The 19,382-nt window shown below is 31.0% G+C and overlaps 2 protein-coding genes across 2 annotated transcripts; one reads left to right on the top strand and one right to left on the bottom strand.

The window, feature by feature from the left end:
* The first annotated feature begins 45 nt into the window (after window positions 1-45).
* On the top strand, window positions 46-2,917 carry LOC149894921 (uncharacterized). Its single transcript, XM_090076708.1, has one exon. The coding sequence runs from the start codon at window positions 728-730 to the stop codon at window positions 2,705-2,707; it is 1,980 nt and encodes a 659-aa protein (XP_089932834.1). The 5' UTR covers window positions 46-727; the 3' UTR covers window positions 2,708-2,917.
* A 13,292-nt stretch (window positions 2,918-16,209) lies between these two features.
* Window positions 16,210-19,015, bottom strand: LOC149894920 (uncharacterized). Its single transcript, XM_090076699.1, has 2 exons — window positions 18,928-19,015; window positions 16,210-18,370 (listed from the first exon to the last, which is right to left on the bottom strand). Exons 1-2 carry the CDS (start codon window positions 18,965-18,967, stop codon window positions 16,878-16,880), a joined length of 1,533 nt encoding a protein of 510 aa, XP_089932825.1. The 5' UTR covers window positions 18,968-19,015; the 3' UTR covers window positions 16,210-16,877.
* Between the last annotated feature and the right edge of the window lie 367 nt (window positions 19,016-19,382).

The following is a 19,382-nucleotide window of genomic DNA, read 5'->3' as shown; positions in this document are numbered from 1 at the left end:
AAAAAAAAATTATAAATAAGTAATTAACGGTGACATCAACGTTGTGTTATATTTCAATTACATCTACGTTTTTGAAACAAAGAATTAGTACATGTTATTCTAGAGTATTTAGAGATAAGAAAAACCAATGTGTGAAATAAATTTGTCATAGCATGTTATCTCAGTTATACTTTGAAAATCACAGATTAAAAAAAAAAATTTCTTAAGAAACTTATTTTTTGCCGCACAATAACTAATAATTACCACAATTTGCCATGTGTTGTCTTATATTTATTTGAGCTATATGATGCTTCAATCTAGTTTTAATTGATTGCTCGTCCCCTTAAATCCCCGTTCAGATTTTATGTATGTTTTAACTTGGTTGCTATGGTACTAAATTTTGCATAGCAACAACTCATTTTTACATTAACGTTGTTTTAACAGTATTTTACTTGCGCTAAATACACAATATTGGGGGTATGTATTAAAATGAGATTCACAATTCTTATGAGGTTAACTTTTTTTGGTTACTATGGATACCTTACTTTGCATAACATAGCAACAACATATTTTCGGTAGTTGTTAGTAATTTAATTACTAACACTGACAGTAATTTAATTACTTTTAATTTTAATTACTAACACTTGTAGTAACTTAACTACTAACAAGTATTAGTAGTCCAGGCGGCATATATATTATAACATTTTACTTTTAAATACAAAATACTTGTTACAATAATTATTTAGATATGGTTTTGTTAAACTTAGACATTCATCATTTTCTCCAAAAAAACAATCTCAGTATTTCAAAACAAAATATTACTGAAGATATATTAAAATTTATTCAGCCAAAATTTGCTGATTTTAAAGACGTTGATTTTAGACATGCTGTTCAACGATTTGTTTACTTGTATAAAAAAAAGTGGAAATCTGCAAACTATACTGTGAAAAATTTTGAAAAGAAGTTTGTGAACTGGCTTAATGAATATTTAATTGTCAGAAAAAAAGACAATGAACCAACTGCAAGTAGACGTGGTCGAAAACCAGTTGCATTTGATAATAGTTCTAATAAAACTAAAAAACGGCGTGTATCTTGTTTAATTGAATCTCATTCATCCAATGAATTATTTTTTGCTGCTAATAAAAAATTTAGAGATGAATCTGTTGTTATTGCTGCCAAGAATGTTTTAAATATATCAAATACAGATAAAGCAACTAAATATTCAGCAGACGACGCACTGGCTTTAATAATTGATGCAAGTCTGACAAAAGCTTCCTATCAATTGATTAGAAGCGGAGCCTTGGAGAAAGAATATAACCTCTACCCCGCTTACAATGATGTGAGAGATGCAAAATTGAAATGTTATCCTGCAAACATAACAGTGGAGGATTATTCAGCTTCAGTTCCTTTAAAAGATTTAATGACTCATACTTTGCAAAGAATCTGTGCAGTTCAGGAACCTGTGCTAAGGCACTTGATATTGAACGACAAAGCAATAAAAACAATGACACTAACGTGTAAGGCTGGTTTTGATGGTGCTACTGGCCAAAGCATTTATAAACAAGTTTTATCAGAACCCGACATTAACAGAGATTTAAAGCGTGAAGAATCACTATTTATTACTTGTCTTGTCCCATTGGATTTGACTGGATTTAACAACAGCAACGAAAAGGTGCGTATTTGGAGAAATCAAAAGTCGTCCTCCACAGCCTATTGTAGACCCATAAGATTTGCATACAAAATGGAATCCAAGGAATCTGTGATTGAAGAAGATCAGTACATTAAAAGTGAGATAGAAAGCTTGGGTATGATTTTCTTAGAGGTTTGCGGATCTTCTATTGAAGTGAATTGTGTTATTGAACTTACAATGATTGATGGGAAGGTTCAAACAATATTATCTGAAAAAAGTAACTCTTACCAATGCTGTTCAGTGTGTGGTGTCTCTCCAAAAAATATGAATAGTCTTGATATCCTTAATATAGATTATACTAACAGAGAGTTCAAATATGGTCTTTCCAGTCTTCATGCATGGATTCGATTTTTTGAGATGTTATTGCACATTGCATATAAAAAAGAAACAAGAAAGTGGCAAGCAAGATCTAAAGAACACAAAGAAAAGGCATCTGTAGCTAAACAAAAGATTCAGACTGATTTTATGAACAAAATGGGACTTGTTGTTGATTTCCCTAAAAGTGGTGGTTCTGGAACAAGTAATGATGGCAATACCTCAAGGCGTGCTTTTGCAGCATATGAACAAACAGCTGAAGTTCTGGGTATTGACCAAAACCTTATATTCAGATTTTACATTATCTTGGTAACGCTCTCTTCAGGATATGAAATAGACTGCTTAAAGTTCAAGGATTATTGTTTTGACACTTTTAGACTATATGTGTCTCTTTATCCATGGTATTACTTGGCTCAATCAGTTCACAAAGTATTGATACATGGACATGACATAATTAAAAGCCTTACATTACCCACCGGACTTATGTCAGAGGAAGCTCAAGAGGCTAGAAATAAAGACTTTAAATCTTATCGCGAAAATTTCAGCCGAAAAACATCCAGAAAAGCAACAAATACTGATCTTATCAATAGACTCCTAGTTTCCAGTGATCCTGTTATTTCATCATTGCGTAAATCAACATCACACCAAACAAATCATACAGCATTTCCTTCAGATGTTTTACAATTACTTAAACAATCTTCAAACGATATTATTGTTTTATAATTTTTTGATGTAATTTAAAATTGATAACGTTTTCTTGCACTATTTTTTGCTTTTATTATTCCTAAAACATTATTTACCTAAATACTCAATTTTAATTCAATATAGGTGGGTCAAAAATCCCATAAGATATTCAAATATCAATTTACCACTTTGTAACTAAGGAAAGTATCCGGTAACTAAGCAATATAAGTATCCATAACAACTAAATTAAAAAAATTATCACTTTTGTAAGAAGTGTGATCTCATATTGGTACTCATGCCAAATTTAGTAAATATAGCACTTATAAAATATCTGCAGATAACAAAAGTAGGTTGTTGCTAAGCAAAATAAAGGTATCCATAGCAACGAAATAAAAAAATATTACCTTCATAAAAAGCGCAGACATCATATTAGTACTCATACTAATTTTAGTGAATATAGCTCTAATATTAAATTAGTTATGAATTTTGTCCAGTAAAAGTGCATTCTGGCCCACTGTGCAGTGGTACATTATGGCTCTAGCTATAGATATAAAATAGAAGTTGTCTAGGCGGCAGTCTACTCTAGAACTAAAAAATGAACCATCACGAACGCTTTGCCACTTTTTGCAGTTTTTGCAAATCCATTAATAAACATTAATTGCATTTTTTAATGCATTTAATCCAAAAAGGAAGTCGCCATGTTTCACAATAAAAAATGATTTAGCAAGTGTCTTTATTGAAAGCCTTTTAAGAGCGGCCATTGTTTCTCTTACAATATTGCATACATCATAAAAGTTTCAGTTTTTTCGTAATGTGTCGTCTTGACCCAATGATATATATTAACTAGATGTCTAACTTCACAAAATTTCCGTAAGAAAAAGTGAAGCATGTTTTTTAAGTTTTTAATGCCGGTACCCGTTTTATTTTAACTGACAATAATTGAAATCTTAGGTCAAGACAATGATATATATTAACTAGATATCTAACTGCGGAAGCACGAGTTAGATATCTAGTTAATATATATCATCGTCTTGACCTAAGATTTCGTGTTCCTCCACTACGAACGTTGGTGCGCTTAGCCTACCTCGTGGCATTCTTTTTAAAAAATCAAATTCATTCATAAAACTTTAAAAGTTCATTAAACTTAAAATAGTTTTTTTTTAGTTCATTAAAAATAATCAAAAACTTGATTTGTTTACTTTTAAAACTTTTTTTTGTTAATGAAATTAAAACAACAATGATAATAAATTTTTTACCTTTGATGAAATTTGTAATGCTTGTAAAGTTTTAAGTTTATAAAAATAATGTTAATTATGCCATGGTAATTATGTAATTATGTAAAGTTTTTCTTTCTTTTGTTTCATGTAATAAAAAAAAACTCCTCCGTAGGTACGTAAAAAGTAGGAGGACCCTACTGAAAAAGCGTTAGGGTATTTTTATTTTACGCCGCCTAACTGAAGGATAATCGAAAAGAAATACTGTTAACTTCACAAACTTGTCTTTGAAAACTGTTTGAAGCAAATCACTTTCTTGTAATTTTCCTTTCATTTTTGCCAATAACATTTCTTGTTTATTTTCCTCTGCGCGAAAGTTTCGCGACCCTCTAGAAGACTCAGTAAACAAACTGGCGAGATCGAAAGATAAAATCGAAAAAACAGCGCAACGAGTGGGGTGGTGTTGCACATACTTTGCTAGTTAAATAAAAAGAAATTTTATTTCGAGGAGATCAACACATTTTACTCAGTGGCGATTGCAAATGGTCGGCGTTGGGTCACTTTTATTCAAAATTATTTTCGTTGCTCCGAGACAAACTAGGTGCATGTAACCTAAAACAATGTCATTGATCAGAGATGCACCTTAACTTCAAAGAGGGATACCCCAGTCTGATAACCACTTAAATACAACAGTTGATTACTTGAAGCTGAAAAACTTCAAAAATTGATATAACTGCATAAATTTCGCAAAGTAAAACCAGCACATCTAAAAAAGACGTTGTCCCTCTGTCATTCAAGCTTGCTAAAGTAACTACAGTAGCGTCCGAAAGTATGTAAAAAAGCTAAAAAAAAAAAAAAAAAACTCTCAAAAACGAAGCAAAAATCAGTTTACTCTTGATATTCGCAGATTTTAAAATTTTTATCATAAAATCCTTTTTATGTCTTTTTTTTCAAAGCGTGCTAACGTAGATAGATACATTTCACATATTTAGATCGTTAGAGAGCTGGCCGGCCATCTTTTTAGAGAAATAAACCACAATTCTGGCGGGGGCGAACTTTTATGCTATTTAATAATAGCCAATAACACCCCAGAAAACAGGCCACGTGCATGTATATTTTCAACTGTTCTCACCAGACTCATGAGCCAAATATTTCTAACATCGACTCATCAAATGTATGGATGGTTTTTCGGCTGAATTTCTTTTTCGCACTGATTTACGGCAAATGTTTTTCATGTGCAGCTAAATTTACGGCTAAATGTTCTCTTATGCTCGAAAGCTTATTTATGGAAAAGTGCAATAATTCAATTTTGAATCTTTAGCGTAAAATCAACACTAATTAAAGTGTTGCTTTTCCAAAACAAAAATGTAGACCCCAGCTTGCGCTATACGTTCGTGTCACCTAATATTATTCCACCTACAGCTGAAATTTGTAATGTCGTTTGTTGATGTTTCTGCATTAAAAATGTCGTTTGTTGATGTTTCTGCATCTTTTAAATTTTCCAAAAGCTTTGTACATAATCATTAATCAGAATTAAATAAAAATCAAAGTCATTAGTTCATATTAAAACAGACCACGCCTTTATTGACTGTAACTGAAATAACATAAAAAAGATCAAAGTTGGTATGCATAAACAAAACTCTAGGCAACTTATCAGCTCCTAACATGCACCTTTTCGAATTTAGAATTATGTTAGTGGTAGAAAACATTCTACTAATGCAGATGGCGATGATATTTCACAATATATTGCAGCCACTTGTACTAATTGTACTACTGATGACCATTGCTGTTCAGAAAGCTTTAGAAAAAAAGGCTCAAGAAAACTTGCCAGTTCATCAAGCAGGGTGACTTTGTCTACGTCAAGAGACAACTCGGCTTTCCCAATTCTTTTTAGTGCAACCTGTACTTCACGCAATAGGTCTATTCAAACCTTGTCATTGTGACTGTATGTCGTTTGTTGATGTTTCTGCATCTTTCTCGTCATAACCGGAAATGATCTTCTAACTCCATCAACTTGCACGTTTGATCTCGCTTTGCTTTTAAATTTTCCAAAGAAGTTTTATCTTTGGAGCATGCTTGCCCTTCATCCACCAGCTCAGCCTTGAAATGCAGTGCTGACACAATATCTCGACATTTAATTGACAGACCATCAACTTCAAGCTCTGTACTTAGGCTGTCTACAGTCAGAAGTAAGCGTAAAGCATGTGCTGTACGGTGCTGCACACTTTCAAGTTTGAGCAGGCTCGAGCGTTACTTCATATTTGCCGCATTTGGCAAGTAGAGATCAGAAACAACGTTGTTAAGAGCTGTGTATGACACATATTGCATATCGGATAGAAACTCTCCCACTAGTTTCTGCACATAATCAGCAATACCACAACCAGTTTTTTCTGTTAAATCATGGCAGCCTAACGTAACAATGTTGAAACTCCAGTTCTTGATAAAGCTAGCTCTGACACCCATATAGTGGTTTGTCTTGTCTTTGTATTGCAGCATTTGGCAGTGATGTTGTTGGGAACATTTTTTGAAAAAATCCAATCATACTTTCCTTTGCATTAGCTTCAAAGAATAGATCTCGGCAAAACCAGATGACCAAATCTTAGTAATTAAGATTAAGGTCATGCGCTGTTATAGAAGTAATGGAACTGTCTCTATACTAGTCATTGGGTTATCATTGTCTCAAACTTGTTATACTTCTGGATGTTAACATTTTTTAAGTTTTCTGTGCATTGTCATCCTTCAGATTGTGTTTTATACCAACATGCAAGTAGTTTCTGAAAAACTTCGCAAAATGTGACCATTACTTATAAAAACGACTTACAAACGTAGAAATAAAAATAAAATATTAAAAAAATAGAAATATTAAAGACGTACAAAAAAGTACACACGGAGACACATTAAACCTGCCATGAAAATTTTTATTTCATTGTGTATCACGTTAAGAATGTTTTCAAAGATTAAGCTTTACTCGGTTGATAAAATAATATAAAACTAAATACAATAAATAATGATATGATTTAATACGTTACAATGTAATATACTATAACATAATACATTATAAAATAAAACATAATATATTATAATATAAAAAAATAATATAAACTGTATTATGATATGTTATATAATGATATGATTATAATGTAATATTACATGATTTACTACAATGTATTGAATTATAGTGCATTAATAAAATTTTTCCTGCTGCCAAAAAAAATTCTATTTTCTTTTGTATAAATTGGCAGCAAGTTGAGGCATGCAGTTCCCTGTGGTGTTGCTGTCACACAGTATAGACCAGGGGTGGGGAACCTTTCTGAGCTTGGGGGCCGCATAACCCTTAAAAAAATTGTTTGGGGGCCGCACTAATAAATATGCAAATTTGGTGTATTGTACTCGTACTAATTTTATATTTCTTAAATCATCTTGTATCACAATATTTCTTAACGCATGTATCACAATATTACTTAATGTATCATGTATCACAAAAGTTCTCAATGGCTTTTCTGATTCTGTTTCTTTTGAACCAGAACTTGAATATTTGGCTCTATCTTCGTAGTTTTAAGCTTCAGTTGGTCTTCCAGATGCTCATCGGTCAATTGTGATCTTAAACAAGACTTGATAAATGTCATGTGTGAAAACGTAGATTCAAAGCAGTAGGTTGAACCAAAGCAGCTCAGAAGACACCTGGCAATTCGACGGAGTTTTGGATACTCAACTGCAGTTTTCCAAATTTCCAATGGATCCTTCTTGTTGTCAAAGAGAGATTTTAGGATACTGAAATATTTTCGTCTGCGCAGATCTGCGCAGACACATTTTCCGAACCCTACTAAAATGTAAAAATAAAGTAATTTTTTAAATTTCACTTTATTCTCTAAAATATTTTTAAAAAAATTTAAGTTCTTATTTTTACGTTTCGGGGCCGCACAAAGAGTGTCTGGGGGCCGCAGGTTCCCCACCCCTGGTATAGACTATGGAATCACATATTATTATTGTCAGATAGAAAATTAGCGTGGCATTTAAGGTCTTCTGAATGACGAACTTTGTATATGGTTGATAAGCATTTTGCTGAGATTGTTCTCTGTATTTTATGAACTGTACACTGCAATATGTTCAATAGGCAGGTTTTTAATTGAAAAATTGGGGCTGTTTTTTTTTTTAAATGTTACCCAATTTCTTTGATTTCTATTAACAAGTTTTTCTAATTTGATCTTAGACCATGGTATTCGTATTTTGAATATTGAATTTTTATGGGTTTTATCTTTTTTAGCCTATCTTCGGTTTCATTACATTTTTCTTGTATTTAGAAAAATTTGCAAAAGTTCTTGATCATATATTTATCAACTGAATGGAAGAGATTTGCACAGGAGACTCATTTAATCGATATTTAATTGAAACTATTGTTGAGCATATTTACCAAGATAACGAAGATGAACAAATATAAAATGGAATCTTTCCTTGAGATGCTAAGTGTCTTGGGATCGATGGGAAGTCAATTTAGAGAACGAAAGTGATTAGGAAAAAATACTTTAGATTTTTAATCTTGTGATGTTTTCCAAAAAAAAATCAGACACTTCCTTTGGCTTTTAATAGGAAAGTTAAAAATTTTCAGGAAATACCTGTCACAATATATAGGAAAACTATTGGTTTACATATTTTTACTTATCTAACCCTTCTTAACTGTTCAATCTTTCAAATAACAGCTTCTATGACTGCATTTTTACCAAATTTCACTAAAGGACTTATCCTTATAGCAAACATTTGTTTAAGTAAATTATTAGAAAAAGAAACTTATACAAATGTTTCTAACGAATCTAATAAAATTGAAATGCTAAGATTACATAAAGTTTTGGTTACAAAAAAGGAGATCGTTGTCGAACATTGTTAACAGGAAGCTGGGAACTAACAATGAAGCATTTCTTGTAAAAGGACAGTTAAACTAAAAACTTTTGCTTTCAAAAATCCTGTTATTTACAGGTGATGAAAAAACTTTTTTAAAGCACAACAAGTAGAGCAAAAGGAGCTCAATAGATGCTGACTTTTACTTGTCATCTACATCAATATTGGCCTGTTTTTTGAGCAGACATATTTCCAATAATTGGATTTTAACATTACACTAGAAACGTAATGTTAAAATCCAATTATTTTTGACATAATTAAAAAATAATTGGATTTTAACATTACATTTCTAGTGTTTCAGTTTTTTACTAAAGCTACTTCAAGAAATTTTTTTCTGTACTTAATACATCAAGGGTGCAAAGGAAAACAAAATCTCTTGCAATATATAAGAAATGTTTAGAATGTCTTACGTTTAATGAGCTTTCTAACCAATCGGCAGATAGAAACAAATTATTTAAAGTGCTAAACAAATTCACAATCAGTTTTTCTTTTCAGCTTGTGTAGGGACAGACCAAAATCACGGTAAAAAACAAAAAAAAAGAAAACCACAGAAAAAGCAGAGCAACAAAATACGTCATTCTTTTTAGAAATCTTAATACGTTGCTGTTCTTTTTCCGTGGTTTTCTGTTGTTTTTTTTTTTACCATGATTTTCGATTTTAACAAAACTGAAAACAAGTATATAAGGCCGGGTGAATAAAAATGAGCAATTGCTTTTACTCAGTAATTGGTCAGCTTTACGTGAACAAAAACTTCAGCAGTTTGTCTCATATTTTTATTTAAGTAAAGGTAAGCAATTTACTCAGTAATTGCTCAATTTTACGTGAATAAAAACTTAAGAAAAGTTGTTGAAGTTTTTATTCACGTAAAGCTGACCAATTACTGAGACTTTTACTTTGTGGTTTTAAAGAAAGTATTGCAGGTATAAGGTTAGTTAACGATTCACTGAACAGGTGCAAAATTTTGAAAAGAAATTGCGACAGTCAACGCTGGACAAGTTGCAGACAGTGAGTTTTTTGTTTTGATGACAAACTTAAACTATTTTTTCTTTAAGTTCAAGTTATACATTATGTTTAGACACAATATCTTGGTCTTCAAGGAGGTGTTACCTTGAAACAGACTGTCAGACGAATAATGAAAATGCTCATGACTGATGATTTGGCAAACAGCTTTAATTTCATGAGCCATGGAAATAAGCATGCTTTTTCTGTCCTGCAGCTTTAGGACATTGTTTGTGGTTAGTAAATAATTGTATGTATATATTTGAGTAAATTGAAAAAATTTGCTATTATTGTTTGAAAAAGAGTGTTTTTGTGAAAGAAGACTTTATTTATCATGAAGTCAAGTGACATTTGTCTTGCAAAACTAGTATCTTGTGATCAAATAGTTCCGTTAAAATGCTTATCAGTGTTTATGTTCTTTTTTAATAAAATTTATTAAAAATCAACCAATAAAAGTCTAATTTGTTTTAGAGTGCTCGCACCACTGACTTGTGATCTTTTCAGATATACAAACCATTACATCTTAACTTTATAAATGGTATTGTAAAAATACAATGGTAACAACATGACAATGAGTCCTAAGGTTTCCACTTTCACAAAATTTCTTAATTTTTGGGTTAAATTTTATGGAATTGGTTAGAGACCGCCGATCCGTTACTGTTTATCAGATTGCGGATTGTTCACCGAATTATCTATGCTAAACGGTTCAAATTACTTACGAATTGATTTGATCCGAAAATAATGTATCGGAAAAAAATTCGTTAAAAATTTTTCGGATTATTTTTTCGGATTGCAATCCGATTCGATACTTTCGGATCGGATTGCAATTCGAAAAATTTTTTTCGAACGGAACCCGATCCGATATTATTTTTACGGATTTATACGGATTAAGAATAAGGAATGCTTTTGAAATAAGATTCATTTTTATTTATTTATAATATTCAAATATACAATAAAAAGAAATGATTTCCATGTTTAGAAATAAAAAAAGTCAAAATCACACTGAAAGTTAATCATTTTCCAAATTCATTTCCTGGCCACACAATGTCTTGAATTTTTCTGAGTTGCTTAGTGTTTTTTTTCATGTATACTAAGATCTCAACCATTGAGATTGAAAGATTGGTTCTTCTAGAGCTGTATATATTCCCTGCTGTTGAGAAAACTCTTTCAGATGTTGATGATGCAGCAGGTATACAGAGGTTTCTTCTGGCCAGCCTTGACATCATTGGGTAAATATACTGGTTTTGTTTCTATAATTCCAGTACATTTGTACTTGCTGGTTTTGCATTTAAGTACCCCTCAATTTCAGCTGAAATGGCTTTCTTGGTGCTTGTTTCACCTCAAGGAGTAACGTAACCTGCACCAAACATTTTCTTCCTCAGTTGTTCAGTGAAATCAAAGTTGTCATCATCTTCATCATCCAACATTGAAGAGGAAGGAGTGCTTTGGCTAGCCAAAATTTCTTTTTTTGACAGTTCTTCCATAGCTTTCTCTACTGCAGTTTTGACTAGTTCAAAATTTTCCCCCTCATCCACAAAGCACATGCCCTTCCTGTTAGGATTTAAAAAATGAGCAATAGAGAATTCAATATTCATCAGCTCCCCTTCGAACCTTTTATTTAGATCTTCATTGAATTAGTGAGCAAGCTCTAATGACACCTCGGTTTTTGGCTTAATACAGGCCTTACATTTTGCCTTGTTTTCCTCCACCTTGTTGAAGAATTCTCAAAAATTAGATAGCTTAGGCATCTGAAAAGATGAAAAACATGAAATAAAATAAAAATGGAATAAATCAGATTATTTGATTTTTCTTTCATATTTTTGTCTGAACAAAAAATGATATTTTTGAGGCCTGCATAAAGTTTTCATTAAAAGAACTAATTATTTAAAGGTTATTTGCCTTAATTGTTGAAATGAACGTAACAATTTTTCAAACTAGTTTTTATCTCTATTTTTATTTCTATTATTATTTAAGTAGAAGAAATATAACAATATAAATTTTATCGGACCAATCCACTAATTGAAATAAAACCACAAAGCGAATTAATTCGCAAAGGAATTCGATCCACAAAAAAAAAAAAAAAACCCGCAAAAACTCAGTTTGAAATAGGGGAACATGGGGCATGATGACGAACGTTTTGAAAAGCACTTATATCTTATTCAATAACTGTTTCAATAAGTAAAACTTTATCAAAAAGTGGAAAAAAATTATTATGCGTTACATATGTATAAAAAAAACCCATATAAAAATTATAAATAGCCTGGAAAAAACTCATTAACCAAAGTTACCTCAAATTATCATCTTGCCTTATATGCGGGGCAAGATGGCGACTTTAAAAAAAGTAAATTCCATTATACCATTACCTTCCCAAATAACACGATATCATAAATTCTAGTTAATAAGGTATGTAATACAAACGGTTATGTAATTTTTTAAACAATCAAATTATATATTTATATAGGGCTATGCAAAAAAAAGTCTATTAATCAGTTCATAGCAAAATCCAACACAACAAAATAAAGCAAATGTCATACAAATACTTTAATGCATAATAAAGCAATATAATAATGACTAAGCCACACAAAAGTTATTACAATACAAGTTTATGGTAAAACATGTAATTTAGCGAAACGACAAACGAGTCAACTTGCCCCGCTCAGAGTCGGACTGGCATGAAAAAACGGCCGGGGAAATTTTGTCACGGCGGCCCACTTCATTGTATGTTGCATATATATATATATATATATATATATATATATATATATATATATATATATATATATATATATATATATATATATATATATATATATATATATATGTATGTATATAGGGGAGCCAAGAGCCTTCACGCCGCCCATGACAGCGACTATGATTAACGCCCTTATTTTTCTAAATTTAACATTACTGTTTATTATTATTTAAAGTATGAAAAAAAAATATTTAAACTTCCCAGCCTAAATATTGATAAAAATAAATATTTCTAAAACACTGCTGTTAGTTGGAGTCTAGAAATAGGAGACATAATCTTACATAATCATAATCTAAGCTATCAGCATGAATGACTGTAAATTTGACTGGCTCATCAAGTTTCTTAATCTGTTCAAAATATATTTTAATTTCGAAAATGATCTTTCACAAGCAACTTGTGATGAGGATAATGTCAGCACAAATTTTTAAGCCAGAAACAAATTTGAATACGCAAGACTATGCAAGTTAAACTTCTGGAGGACAAAGTAACAATAAACAATACATTTTTTGCAGGATTTGCATTTATTTCTGTGCCTGTCACTGTTTTCCACTTCTGGGATTGTAAAGACAGTTTCAGATTCTTCGGATTTATAATGTTACATGTTGTCCGAGACAGAGTTAAATACTTCCGTGTCAAATATCAAGTTATATTCATCTTCAAGAGTTATTTCAAAACTTTAAAAATTTATAAAATCTCCACTTAGAAAACAAAAAACCCAACCTATTAGACTACCAAAAAAAAAAAGAAAAACTGTTTGACATAATAAATAAATAGTTGCAGAATCTATTTTTATGTGGGGACGAAAGAATTAGCTTAATTTACTTGTCTATAAACAAAACTGAAACATTTAAAATTAAATAACTTTATCAATTCTAAAGCAAAACGACGTCCCCAAAAAAATTATTGTAGTGCAACCTTTTCTAAAAAAAATAACGTCTATAAATACGTATATACTATTTATTTTCATGGGTGGGTTTTTATTCTTCGACACCTATATAAAATCATTTGTTGCGTTTTTTGGATGAAGTTTTTCAAAAACGTACGATATTTTTAGGTACGTGTGTAAAAATTTCAAACCATTTATTTATTCAAGTTTTATATATGGTTCGAAAGAGCTCTGAATTTGTAATAAAATGGTGAAAACGTTATGAAAAAAGAATTCTTACAAAAAAAGTTATGCTCATTTAAGTAACATTATTTTTATGAAGAATTGCTTAAGAAAAATGCAACTTTCATATAAAACTCGAGTTCGGCTAACGGCAGCTTTGTAATAGAATTATTGTTAATTTGCGCATGATTTTGCGTAGTGAAATGTACAAAACGATTAAAAAACGTAACTAAAAAGTTTCGAATTAAAGAAGCAAAGTATTTTTAATGATTAAAACGTAATAGTAAAATTTATAATAAAGTTTTATAAAACATGCATAAAAAAATATCGCATTTTCTTGCAATATTTACAATAATTATATATATATATATATATATATATATATATATATATATATATATATATATATATATATATATATATATATATATATATATATATATATATATATATATATATATATATATTTATGGAGGTGATCTTTAAATACATTAAAAGCGTTTTCGCCTTATTTTTATCGTTACTAATGAATTTCAATGAAAGATAAATATATAAATAACAGTTCTAATAAAATATATCATTATAATGAATTAAAAAAACAAATATACTGAATTCTCTACTGTCAAAAACCGCCCCTACCCCTAACACTATGTAACGGAAGTGGATATACATACCTCCACTGCGTGGAACAATAGGGTATGTGGTCATGAATATTTTTTGATGAAATTTGGCAGGGACATAGAAAATAGATCTATACAGTTGCCTGAAAAATTTTAAATATGTACCAACATGCCTTCAATATTAATGCACCTCCGGAACAGAAACGAAATTTTAAAACCGAATGAAAATCACTGGTAACTAAAAAAAACAACAGAATTTATAACAAAACGTAACAGTAACATTAGCAGAAACAGTTTTATAAAGTGTCACAGTCACAGTAACGCTAAAAGAGGTGGAAATGGTACCTCCACTGGGTCGAAAAATACGGTATGTGGTCATGAATATTTTTTAATGAAATTTGGCAGGCACATAGAAAATAGATCTATACAGTTGACTGGAAAATTTCAAATATGTACCAACATGCCTTCAATATCAATGCAGTGCCAGAACAGGAACACAATTTTAAATAGCAATAAAAAAAAACTGAAAAATTTATTACACGCAAAAAAAAACCATAATTTATTCAACATAAAACATTCTACTTTTTTAATAAAGTCTAAGCTGATATAAAATCCTAAAAAAAAAGACAAATAAATACATCATTACCACACCGACTTCGAGCACGCTGTGAAAAAAAAGGTCACAGTTTTTGTCTTTAAAATCGGTGCCGTAAAAACCCAGATACGCACGTACCTATTTTATCTGCTGACCAATTTACAAAATATTCAATAACGTGAACATGCGCACTAAACTGGCAGGCAAAAAACATAAACATTCTGCAATAAACATTTAGGAAACTTGCATTTTGTCATTATTTCACGTAAAGTTGCAGCTCTAGATACGTTTGTAATTATTTTATCTCTTTTAATAAAATTTTATAACATATAATTCGCATTTCTACGTTTCAAGATGTTTAATATCCATAATAAAAACGATTATTTATTCAGCTAGTATATTTCAGTTTAAATTGATATGAACTAGTTGAATAAATAATAAAAAACTGTAAAAACTGTAATAAAGGTATTTTGCTGTTTTTACATCTATATATATATATATATATATATATATATATATATATATATATATATATATATATATATATATATATATATATATATATATATATATATATATATATATATATATATATATATATATATAGAAAACAGCAAAATCTTTATGTTTGGAAGAACGTTTTCCAAAAGGAACGAGTTCCTGAAACTATTTCATTTTTTTGAGAAACGAAGTTTGGAACTGGTTCCTTTTAAAATAACGGAACGAGGAAAGAGAAAGAATTCTTTTTTTGACGGAACGTGAACGAAAAGCAATAGTTCCTAAAATATTTATAACTTTGCTTTTTGCTATAGTTTTTTTTTAAAGTTCAAAAACAAAATGATTTGTATTTGGATAATATCCAATCCTAGTTCGGATTCAGTTGGTCACACGTACTTATTTCTGAATTAATCTGATAGTTTAAAAATTAGTATATGTGGCTAACTAAATCCGAAATAAAACCGCGTAAAATTAATAAACATTAAATAAAAAGTCTTTTTATGAAATTGAAAAATAAAATAATAACGGAGGAGAGCGCACTCGCTCCCACAACTCTTCAACTACTGTCAAAAAATCGGAAGGTTTTTCTAGAGAGCGGACAACCGCGATTTTCGATTATCGATTAATGACCAACCAAATTAAAAAATTAATGATTAATTCGATTAAAGTTGTGTGACCGTTTTAATCAGTTTCGAGTAAACTATTAATCATTTTAATCAAATTGTCTAACAGTTAGTCATTTTATTCATTTTAAATCCAGTTAGATTTTTTAAATTTCTAATACTCCTTTTTCATAAAAAACTCGATAAAATATTTTTTTTTATTTTAAGAGAAAAACACAAAATGAAAAACACAATGAAACTCATTTTGTTTTAACATTTATTGTACAAAAATCACGAACACATCAAAAGATGGCAAACAAAATGTCTCTCAGTTAGTTTAGCTATTTTTGTTGGTTTGTTTAAGAGGCAAGGCTTCAGATGATTTAGGAATTTTTCCTCTTTTTTGAAGGCTGTCGTGTTGGCTGCTCGCCAAAGCATTATCTTCAAGTTCATTTAAATCTGAGCTTCTTCCAGGATTGGTTGAGAAGGAATTTGTGGCAGAAGAAGATTCAGAGTCTGAAATATCATCCAAACTCTCAGCAGGGACAGCCTCCTTGTTCAAATACCACTTCCCTTTTACCAAGTCTTTTAAATGATCATAATTTTTGTTGACGTAAATCATTTTCTCAGTTGTCTTTGGATTTAGATTATGCCTATGTTTTGTCAGCAGTTTCCCTGCAGTGGAAAAAGCTCTCTCTGATCAAGATAAAGTTGGTGGAATGGCCAATACCCCTCTTGCAATTTTGGCAAGCATTGGAATTACCTTTTCATTATTCCTCCACCACTCCAGGATGTCTGTGTTTGTTCCAACACGTGGCAACAGTGCATAGTCATTGAACTCTGATCTAAGAGGCTCAATTTCCATTGAACTTAGAGACAGTGACCCTTGAGCAGTTAACGAAGTGTTAAGCAACTCTGCCATGTTCTCTTAACAAGGATCATCACTTGGTTCAAACAGCAATTCTGGTTCAACACGGACAAGTTTGTTTTCTCTGAATTGAAGTGTGGATTCATGTTCCTCTATCAACAAGTTAATCATGCTTTCTTTTAGATCATCTGGAAGAAGTGAACCTCGTACAACTGGATTAAACAAGTGTCCGAGAGCAAGTGCACTAATCTTTGCACCTTTCAACGGGAATTTTTCTGTCAAAAGATCTAGTGCTTTGTTTAAAAAAGCTTTGTATGAATGAGAGCCTGCATCTTTTTGAATCTCTTTTCTGAGAGTCAAAAACAAAGATTTGATTCGCACAAGAGCAAAATCATTTCTCACATCCTTGTCACAAGACATCCACTCACTTGTTGTCTTGATTGTTTGCAAAATGGGGAGAATTTTCTCTAGTGGTGTGATATCCCCATGAGTCAAGAGAACTTTTTCAAAATGATTTGAAATGTCATACACATTTAGATTTAAAATTGCCTCCTTCATCTGCACCATTGTTTGAATCATGATGCAGTGTGAATTCCACCTCGTTTTGCATAGCTTGGGTATAACTTTGTAGGTGAGTTGTGTGTCTTGGCACACCTTAGAGAGAAGGGCTCGACATGGTGCAGAATGTGATAATCTAGTGGTGAATTTGTTTAGTTTTTGGATAGCTGCTTTAAGTGTTGGGTCTGCTTCAACAGCTATTTGAAGAATATTTTTAAGCTTGTGATCACTGCATTGAAGGCTTCCACTGTCTAAGCTCTTGACAAATTTTGCATTGCTCAAACCTGACCTCATGTTTGCTGCACCATCCAAAACACAAAAAATCTGATCTGAAGTTTTGAGAACAGGGAAGTCCAGGGAAATCAGTTTATCAATTTCTTTGTCAATGTTTACACCAGTATGCTTGCCTTTGAACTTGGCAACTTTAAGTGTGTATAAATACAACCTCCACATCGGACAAATGTAATGTATTGTGAAGCATTGAAATGAGTCTCCAGGCTTGGATATCGAGTGATCTATTGTTAGTGTAACTGCCTGGCCATTTAAATCATTCTCAAGTTTTTTCTTCATGGCATCACGAAGGCAGTTATGAAGTAGAGGTACCTTATACTTTGCTAAAGTACTGCTGCACTTTGTGTTTGCCTCAGGATGGATGTCAAAAAGAAAATCTTTCCATGCCTCAGTATCCACAATATGTAGTGGTAGGTTCAAGCGTACAAGAAATCTTGTGATAGACATATCAATTTCTTGTTGGCGAGGACTTTTGTATCCATACTTTACAGATGACTTTTTTGAGTCCAAACAACTTCCTGTTTTTTGTGACAAGTATCGTATTTTATCCTCCACACTTTTCTTCTTTAAGTCTTCCAATTCATTATTTTGTTCTGGCTGTTTGGTTCTAAGATGGAATAGCATGGTAGATGTTGATCCACTTTTGTAAGAGAAATACACAGATAGACCTTTCTCGTGGCATGTATCACATCGTGTTCTATCACCTAAAAACACAAAAATTATTTGTCTGTGGCAAAGCATATGCAGACCTAGTAATTACTTGAGTTGTTGATGTTAGATCCAGAGGACGGGCTGAGGGCTGGGGGGTCAGGGGGTCTACACATGGTATGAGGCCGTTATCATTCATTCTATGCAATTACCTGCTGTTGTCCAACAATCTTTAGCTATATATGAATCACTTTATGCACTATATAGGTAGTAAATAATTAGTTTTTTAACTTTTTGTCACTAATTTTGTTGTAATGTTTAAAGATATTGTACTTACAAAGGAGAGTCAATACGCATTATTGTGTTACATTAAAAAGTGCCTTTAAAAGCTTTTTCATTAATAACTTAAGATATAAAATAGTATGGAATTATTTATTTTGTTTAAGAAAAATCTTAATTTACATTTTGTGGAAAAAGGCTAAAATCATTCAATATTATTTAATTTTCTTTAAAGAAAAGTATTACATTTACATTTTGTGGAATGAGGATAAAAATCATTAAAAATTATTAAATACACTTTATTTTTTTTATTATGCTCTAACAAAAATCTTACCTTCACATTTTGTTAAATATTGGCAAATCAAAGACGGCATTTTCTTCTCACTTTTTACAGCACAACCACTTCATCAGCCAAAAGTAAACTGAACAATAATTTAATAGAGTTATTGCAGCTACCATAATTAAAAAAAATCAAATCGATTAAAAATCAAATTTCATGAATATTAATCGTTTTAATCATTTAGACGCTCTCTTGTCGCGCGATCGTTTATAGAAAACTCGCTCTAATTAACTTTTTAATCGTTTGGTTTTTTTTTTTTATCATTAATCGAAATAATCGATAATAACGAATAAAATGATCACATAGGACGGTTGGCTAGCCTCTAGAATATAAATACGTTAAAATACGTCAGCTTTTCTTCTATAATGTAAAGTAATACACTACAATAGCTATTGTAATTGTTTTCATCAAAACAATACAACACAATAGTTCTCGAATTTTATTGTATT

This window comes from Hydra viridissima, unplaced genomic scaffold (assembly GCF_058129835.1).
Source record: "Hydra viridissima isolate aposymbiotic clone 2 unplaced genomic scaffold, HvirCarnegie_v1 scaffold_1, whole genome shotgun sequence".
NCBI lineage: Eukaryota > Metazoa > Cnidaria > Hydrozoa > Anthoathecata > Hydridae > Hydra > Hydra viridissima.
Note: the sequence above shows the minus strand (reverse complement) of the source record. Positions and strands in the feature narration are given on the sequence as shown.